The 8,868-nt window shown below is 44.4% G+C and overlaps 2 protein-coding genes across 2 annotated transcripts in view; one reads left to right on the plus strand and one right to left on the minus strand.

Annotated features, from left to right (window-relative positions):
* The first annotated feature begins 4,511 nt into the window (after nt 1-4,511).
* LOC131881631 (negative elongation factor D-like) lies at nt 4,512-6,922 on the plus strand. The gene is made up of 5 exons (XM_059228549.1): nt 4,512-5,790; nt 5,882-6,090; nt 6,162-6,318; nt 6,463-6,641; nt 6,713-6,922. The coding sequence occupies exons 1-5, from the start codon at nt 4,657-4,659 to the stop codon at nt 6,888-6,890; spliced, it is 1,857 nt and encodes a 618-aa protein (XP_059084532.1). The 5' UTR covers nt 4,512-4,656; the 3' UTR covers nt 6,891-6,922.
* The window catches only part of LOC131881632 (F-box/WD repeat-containing protein 5-like), a 4,998-nt gene continuing 2,788 nt past the window's right edge, over nt 6,659-8,868 (minus strand). Inside the window, exons 4-6 of the mRNA XM_059228551.1 lie at nt 8,002-8,225; nt 7,280-7,511; nt 6,659-7,192 (exon numbers count right to left, since the gene is read on the minus strand). Of these exons, the coding sequence (XP_059084534.1) occupies nt 6,902-7,192; nt 7,280-7,511; nt 8,002-8,225 (747 nt within the window). The 3' untranslated portion in view covers nt 6,659-6,901. The remainder of the gene's footprint in view (nt 7,193-7,279; nt 7,512-8,001; nt 8,226-8,868) is intronic.

Here is an 8,868-nt window from a genome sequence, read left to right on the forward strand (position 1 = left end):
TTTGGGAGAGTGGGCTGAATGATGTGGTTGGTAATGGGGTTGACGAGGATGGTGGGGTTGATGAGGGTGGTGGGGTTGGTGAGGTTCGTGAGGTTCGTGGTCCCCTTCAGAGTGATCTCCTAGGGCAACAACCGCCACAGAAGCGACTACGAGGAACTGGAAAAAGGCAAATTTGACGAAAGTTACATGCTGCCACGAACAAGTCTTTTTAATACATTCAACACGACCACAATTTTGAGCTATTCTTAAACTTTTGAAAACTTACTTTTGAGATCATTTTTCTCTCACTGTGCCTGTGCTCTCAAGTTGATCAAATATTGAACTGCTTTCTGAACCCTGATCGATCTCAATTTATACTCGAAGCCAACGAAATATTCACGGCCTGCCTTTGGGTATACGCAAGAAATCCCTCCCAAGATTGTAAAGTCCGCACCTGGCCCCAGGAAGCAAGAGAAACACTTCCGTTGCGGGAACCAACACCCTTCCATGCTTCTTCCACCTCCCTATGATCCAAGTTACCAAACAACTTGGTCACCAACCAGCCAATCAACCAACCAACCCATCCATCCATCCGTTCTATGGGCCAGCCATTATGACCAAACCCTGACGGCACCAATGATATCCACTGACTTGTAGCAGCCGAATACGCTCCTTTGAGCCAGTCCCACGAAATCCCGCGCGTCAAGAACGTAACGAAGATCAGAGTTGGCAGACGCTAAAGTGGATTGTACAATGCACAGGAGCTGTACTTAAAATAGTACGATCCATCAATCTTGTATTCCACGGCATAGGGTATCCCTAAGTGATTGATTACTTTCTAATATTCCAAATAAAGATATTGGGTTCTTTCATTGGTCAGAAACCTACAATCAACCATCTTATTTTACGGCATTTGCCCGAGTTGATGCAACTTTATCAGTCATGAGAAAGTTAGATTCTACCAATCTTGACGGAACAGAATTATCCACAAAACTTTTGAAGTTCTGTTTTGGCCACCTAGAATGTTTTACAGGCAGCAAATCAACAACGATTCTGCTTTGGAGCTACTCCAAAAATATGCCTAAGTAGTCCTATCATAAATCTTATCATAAGAATCCTTTATGGTATTTCGGAGGACTTTTCACTGTCAGTTTCACCACAAATGTGCGTCATGTTGGCTCTTCATTGTCTTTGACCTTATAACGTTCAAGATATTTTTCAAATATCTAGATTCTTAAAAAATCGAACCTCTCGTTGTCACCCAAAAAGAATGTCTCTCTCAAACATGCTAGTTACAGCTCATTTGTTGCAAAATATGTCAAGAACTTTCGGTAGGGGAAAAATGTCCCCCACTTTAACCACGGAAAATGGTACCAGTTAAACTGAGTGGCGGATTCGCTTTGCCTTGAGCGTGTCAAAAAAATATCTGATCTAGGTTTCGGGGTCAGAATTGATCAAATTTAACCTTGGGGCTGAAACCGTCGACCATCGGTCTCTCTCAGCAGTAGACCGGAAGAGTGCGACGAAATCCTAAATGAAATGGAATTATAATTTAGGGTCCTTGTCAAGAGGCACTTGCATGTGCGAGCCCTAATCAAGTGAATCGATTAGAAGGACTCCACCCAAAGAAAAAAGAGGAGAGGCTTGTCTTCAAAAATCATCCTTGAGACCCTTGTTCCTATTCTTCTTCTTCTTTCAGGATCGAGCAATAAGTACTGAAGAAACCTGATTACTTGGCTTGTGGATGAACGCTGAGATCCTTATTCAACATTGCCCCAATTCGTTGGCTGAGGGTGGATGGTTCGTATCGCCCTGTTGACCTTCAAACTTGCTCATCTTGTGGTGTTGTTGTGTTTCTTATTCCTGGAGGGGATTTTAGTTGCTGGAAGGATGCTTTTCGAGTCAGAACGGGGGGGGGATGGTTTGTAATCATGGACTAACCCATGACGAGGTAGACTTAGCCTATCCGGGGATCCTCCCACCCTGAAGCAAGTAAAGAACAAACGACTATCCACTTAGCCCTAGTTGCCTGGTCTGGCTTCGTCCTAATTCTGGTCGGATGAAGTTTCAAATGCGTCACAAAATGCAGGGGCCAACGTTTCGTTCCAGTCGTACCAATTTTAAAATAGCACTGAGTGATGTGATCGGAATTTTCCTGTGCAACCAGAATTTGGCCCAGCCAAACCCTTGAACTACTTGGATGAGAAGACCTTTCAGAAGTAAGACTCCTTGGTCTGAAACGTTTGAATTGAAATCAGGGCGAAGAGGCAATCATCAATCAAGCGTCAATTAACAGCATCACCTTGGGCCACAAGATTCCTATTTCGGTTTCAAGTTGGTGACGTGTTTTAAGATCTTTCTTGTCTTGGAAACTTTTCCGTGAAAGACACATGCAGTTTACAAGACATGATCTTGACATGGTTCATTTTCCCAGAAGAATTCACATTCAAGTTGTTGGTTTCCTTATCGAGGTCCACTTGGCATCGGATTTTGGCACCTTGAACTCAGTTCATATTTATCTTCAGAACAAGTTTTTCAGACAAGCTTTGGAATGATACATTGTGGTCATATTGCCCTAAACAATGTTAGGCAGAAATGATTGAAAATTGTGAGCTAAGTTCCTTGGGTATTTAAAAACATCTTTCCAAGTCGAAATTGAAGGTTACGAAGTGCATGCCAAAAATGTGCTTGAGTAGGAAGAATACAATTATGCTCATGAATATTCATTCATTTGTTTGCCTTGCACTCGGAGAAGCCAATCACGGTCGCAAATTACATTCTTCTTGGGTGAACAGTGATCTTGAAAGAATTCGTAGACTTGAATGCACGTCCATCGAGTTTGCAACTCTGCGATTTGCGACAAGACATGCAGTTTCAACGCAAGTGTGACGCAAATCTTGACTCCTTTTGCGCAATATCAAGCCATTACGAATTTCGAGACGCATAGATCGTATCTTTGAATGACTTTCAGAATTGCGACGAGAACCTTTAGCACTTTGGCGTCGAGATCCTTGAAGAAAAGAAAGAGATGAAACATATTCGAGGTATTCTCAACACGTGCCAAAACTCGAGCCACCTTTAAGGTTTCTTCAGGTCATCGCCTTGAAATACTTCGATGATTGGAAGAACTGGATTCGTCTTTTCGATTGAATCATACCTACTGTGGTATTGATAAGTAATTACTACTTAACTTTATGACCGTCAGAGTGCAGTTACCTAAATTCGCAGCACACTAAATCAAGCTGCAGGCAAATATGCGGTGATTATTTCCAGAAAGCGTGAGACTTAGGTTTTTGTGCATTGTTCAAAGTGCCATGCGTTTCTAAATTTAATGGTAAAAGAATTAAGAGGTTTTATTGCGTGGCTGATGGTACGTAAAAGGTATGCCGGATCTGTTTGATTTTTCCGGTCCTTTTGGCGGTGCCCTAATTGTATTTCGGCTTTGCGAAAAGACACGTTCGCGGTAGAACAATCCAACAGATACAAGTTGAGGATTTATGTAAGTAAAGAGCAAATCTTCCAAGGCTAAGTAAAACGAAGCATCCAAGACTCTCCTTAACATATTGTGAAGTAAACAGCGATACAAAGTAATGAAATATAGGTCATGATAAACATTTACAAGAACAATTTTATGAAGTGACATAAGAATGAGCCTCTTTGACGGCAAAAATACTTGTACATTTTTATGATCATGATGTGAAGATTGAAGCATAGAAATAAATGAACGGAAAATTACGAAAACAGCTGCGTGTTTTTCAGCTCTTCATATTTTTAACTCAATTGAAACGAAAAGCTTGGGGATTTCGATTACCCTAATGTCGTATGAGGTTGAAAGGTCATTGGAAAAGACTTGCTCAAACCGGTTGTGATAGAATTCAATATATTTTTTTCAATCGATTTCATTCACAGTGTCGCTTTGATAATTCAACATTACCATGGGTTGAATTAATAGGTTACAGAATATGAATCAGTATTCTTCCCAAATCATGGTTTCTGTACCCTACCTGTTTCACGAACCCGCAGCTGCCTGCCTAGGCTGAATTCAGCCCCCTGGTGATTGTATCCAGTACTATCTACCTCTTTGGCTTGGGCATGAACCTCTATGTAGAGGAGTGGACTGCGAACGAAAGCAAAAGTTCCTGATAACCTGAAGCGTTCACTTTATTCCAAAAAAGCACTTGGTACGACCACACGATCGGTTTTGAGTAAATAAAATTGAACAAATTCGAGCCCAAAACTATGTTTAAGGAACTCAGGAGATATGGCCAAAAACCATAAAATTCGTATTTTTGGCCCTCTCTCAGACAGCTACTTTAGCTTTGGACAATATAACTTTCACACAAACCATTCAACAACTAAATAATGTCAAATAACCAGCCTTTGATTGAAGAGATCTGGGTTTCTTATGTTATTTGTTGATTTCGAAAAGTGGCTCAAAGTTGACCAAGAGCAGACCGATTGGCCGGGAAACTCCTTCACAGTCCGTGTTTCCAGAAGTTCGTGGCTGGGGGGGCCCCTCTGGTTAGTGCCCTGAATGGCCGCTAGAGGCACTGATGGCACCGGTCTTTGATGATGATGAGTGTTTTGATTAGTGGATGGAAGTAAGTGTTGGTCTCTAGTGTGGGTGAATCGGGACCATTGTTGTCAGCCGCCCTACCTGATCCCGCCTCCCGGACCATGGATTCCGAAAGCGAAGAGCCGCAGCCTTATCACCACCACCACCACCACCATCATCATCATCAGGCCGAAGACGAGGACGAAGAAGAGCATGAAGAAGATCCTGAAGAGCACGAGGAATCAGCCGGCGGCGGCGGCGGCGGCGGCGGGGATGCGGTTGGCGCCTTGGGCGGTCTGGGCCCGCCCGAACCCGAAGAGGACCCGGCCCTGATTCGCGAGGCGTGCTTGAGCCGCTTCGCCACGGCGGATTTCATCATGGAGCCGGAGATCTTCAGCCAATTGAAGACGTACTTTCAAACGGGCGGCAACCCCGAGCAAGTCATCGAGTTGCTGAGCAAGAACTACCTGGCCGTGGCCCAGATGGCCAACCTCATGGCCGAGTGGCTCATCCTGGCCGGGGCCGAGATCACGGATGTGCAACAACAGGTGGAGAACCACCTCCACGACATGATTCTCAAGACGTTTGACCCGAAGAAGGCCGACGCCATCTTCAACGAGGAGGGCGAGACGCCCTCTTGGTTGGCCGAGCTGATCGAGTATCCCACTTGGCGATCCTTGATCTATCGATTGGCCGAGGATTATCCCGACTGCTTGATGCTCAACTTCACCATCAAGCTCATCTCGGATGCGGGCTTCCAAGGCGAAATCACGTCCATATCCACGGCGGCCCAGCAAATTGAGGTGTTTTCGCGCATTCTCAAGACCTCCATCACCAACTTTTTGACGGCCAGTGAGGAACGGGTCGACAAGTCCATGGAAGAGTGCGCCAAAATGGTGTGTCACGGCCAACACACCTATGTGTACGCCCAGGTGCTCTTGTCTGTGTTGGCCCATGAGAGCAAAGGCGGTCATGTCATCCGGCGATTGCAGGAGGAGATTCAAAAAGAGGCCCAGTTGGCCCAGCACGATGTCACGCCCATCACCATGGCGTTGGTGGCCGGATTTCAACACGCTCGAGCCGCCCAAGCCTTGAGTTCCATGTTGTCCCGGAACGTGCTCAATCCGGCCGATATCGTGGTCTTGTATAAACTGTACAATCACACGGATCCACCGCCCGTGGATCTGATTCGCATTCCTCAGTTCCTGGAACTCCTCATCGATGCTTTGTTCCGACCGGAGTCCAAAATCAATCAAGTCAGTGCCATGAAATGGGCCGGGTCCCACCATTGTCGCCATTGACCTTCATTGGGCTTTCAGTGGTTTTATTGATATCATTCCATTATAGGAGCACAAATCCAAGTACATTTTCCTGTTGGCGTATGCTTCGAGTGTGTGCGACACCTGGAACTACAAACGGGGCGCCCGCAAGAATCTGAACAAGGAGGAACTCAAGGGGACCACGCAAGCCGCGGAAAAGGTGCACAGTATTTTAAGTGTGAGCAAAGGGGCCACGGATCTCATTGCCGAACTGGGTACCCTGTATCAATGCATCAGGTGAATATAAGTCCATTGCTTTGAGTTGAATAGCCTCAGCCAGGTTATAAGCATGACGAGGGTCGCCCTAGGTTTCCCGTTGTCTCTGTGGGCATTATTCGATGGGTGGAATTCGTGGTGACCGAACCAACGTTCTTCTCGTTATCAACCGATTATTGTCCAGTTCAGCTGGCTTTGTTAGACGAAGTGGTCACTTGTCATCCATTGCTCCATAATCAAGTCCTTCAGGTGAGGCCCATCAATTTCCACTCTTGGTTTCGTGAAACACCAGGCAGAGATTGCGTCATCGTAAATGCGTAATCACGAAACCAAGGGCAAATTAAAATTCCGACTTGATTTTTGATATGAAACGCCCCGAATTTGTGATTCTAGTTATACATCCGATTATTTGAACAGAGGTATGACTCTTTGGAGATCTTGGCACAGTTAGAAATCAAGAAAATGTTGATTGATCGCCTTGTAAACCTCCTATCCCGAGGCTATGTTCTGCCGGTCGTCAAGTATATCAAAGGCTGTTGGGAAAACACCGACACGGATGTATCCTTAATCAGGTAATTCCGGATGCATGTTCCGGCCGTAAAAAGTTATATTTGCTAAAATAATTTCTTTTTGGTCTTGGCAGGTATTTTGTCACCGAAGTTCTGGACACGATTCAACCACCGTACAGCCCGGAATTCGTGCAACTATTCTTGCCATTGGTGGAGAATGAGGAAATCATTGGCGGAATGCGTCGCGATGGCGACGAAGACCCCGTTTCCGAATTTGTTGTCCATTGTCGAGCCAACTTTGTGGCCACTTGAGTGAATAGAATTTAGTCGAACAAAATCTCTGACATTTCACGTTTGACGCGATCTTTGGATTTCCACACCTTGATCGTGTGGTCGTCTGAGGAAGTCACACACACCTCTTCATCGTCCACTCGGAAGGACACGCAGTTCAAGCATTGCTCGTGATCCAGGGTAGATAGCTTCAAGCCCGTTAACCGGTCCCAAATCACGCCTCGGCCATCTTCCGATCCGCAAGCCAAGAAATTGGCCGATGAATCGGTATACAAATAGAACGCGTCATAAGGTGACGTCCGACCGATCGCACCTTTGAACACCTAAATATGGGAGCATAAAGAAGTAATTACAATGCCAACCTAGCGAAATCCAATCCAACTAAAGACAAAGCAGCAACTAGGTATTACCTGTCCAGTCAGCGACCAGGATTGAAGATCAACTGCATAAACGATCACCTCTGTAGAAATGGGTGGAGGATCTGATAGGGTAGCTACTGCGTTTTCGGGCCATTCTCGGACAGCCACAAACATTTGAAGGTCATCTTTGGCGCATGAAATACTGACAATTTGACCATGGAACTCGATGCTATGATCAAAATCTGCTATTCTCTTAGGACAAATGACACTGTCCAATGTCAAGCTAGAAAGAGGAAGTTGAAAGAAATTGGATCTCTCCTTTTTTCACGGCTAAACATTATGCTCAAAATATCTTTGAAACGAGTTGTGATGTTTTGTTTCTCTTTCGACAAAAAAAAACAACAACAAGCATTTATTGAAAGCAGTAACTTAATTCAAAATTATTTGGAAGAAGTAAATCATTTGCTAGCACAAAATTTTGAATTAAGATAAGTATGACTATGATAACATGCTAATATCAATCATATTTTATTCACTTTTTAAAGGTTCTTGGAGATTTTGATGTGTCAAAACCCCTCGAAAGTTATTGGTCTAGTTGCTTTACTAATACAAAAATCTATATGCTTTTGGAAAAGTGCGAAATAGCCATCCCTATGCATATATGCAATATCTGATGAATTTCGAAGCAAAAATTGATGTTGCTTCAAATTATCCAATGAAGTACATTCTCGCATACAACTATTGAAGGAACAAAAAACACCTTGCCTACTCACTCGCGAAATCCGATTTTGTGAGGAACGGTTGTTTTACTGCCGTACATCGCCACCAAACACAATTGATTCTTCCGCAGAACCTCTTCACATTCGGGTCCAATAAGTTGGTCCTCTTGCAAGATATGTCTGCCAGGGTCGGGATTTCGTTGCTCCATGGGAAATTTCTTACTCGGGTCATGTTTCTTTTGTGAAAACACGCGAATTAATCGCAGATATTGAAAGGCCTGAAACGCATGGTAGAGATTTTACACAGAATTCCATCTTGCTCTCATTCACTCTCTCAATGCATTTTATCGCGAGATCATCGTCAAATCTTGGCGGTATTGCCGGACAATCAGAAAGAAATAGATGGGTACGCCCACATCCATGATCAGAGTTTGCCCGATGACAAGTACTTGAATCCAATCACGGGCATTGACGATCTGTTGGATCACGAAAACGACTTCCCAGGCAATGCCAATCGGTGTCCAATCCAAAAAGGGCTTCAATAGCCTTGGTTTCTTCATTTGAACACCAACCAAGAGCAGTGAACATATCGTAAGATGAGTCAACCAATAAAGAACGTTGGAGGAGGCGTACAAAGTGCGGGAAATGGGTTTGGTCGAGCTATCTAGAAAGTGATAGTCCACTAAGATGTGAAAATTGGGTGAAGTGAAGGCAGAGAGATTGAAGATAAGGTTGAGGATGGCCCAAGCCCCGAAGATGATGCCAATGGCACGACAGCCTGGTTTAAGACTCCAATGCCCTAGGAATGTTTTCATATTAACAGTTTCCTCCGAACACGGGATTGGCAGGCTTCAACCCGAAAAGTAATGAGCTTTCAAAATTAATTTGTAGCGCTTGGATTCTTGAAAACGGGGCCGGATT

Source organism: Tigriopus californicus, chromosome 6, assembly GCF_007210705.1.
Source record: "Tigriopus californicus strain San Diego chromosome 6, Tcal_SD_v2.1, whole genome shotgun sequence".
In the NCBI taxonomy this organism is placed as follows: domain Eukaryota; kingdom Metazoa; phylum Arthropoda; class Copepoda; order Harpacticoida; family Harpacticidae; genus Tigriopus; species Tigriopus californicus.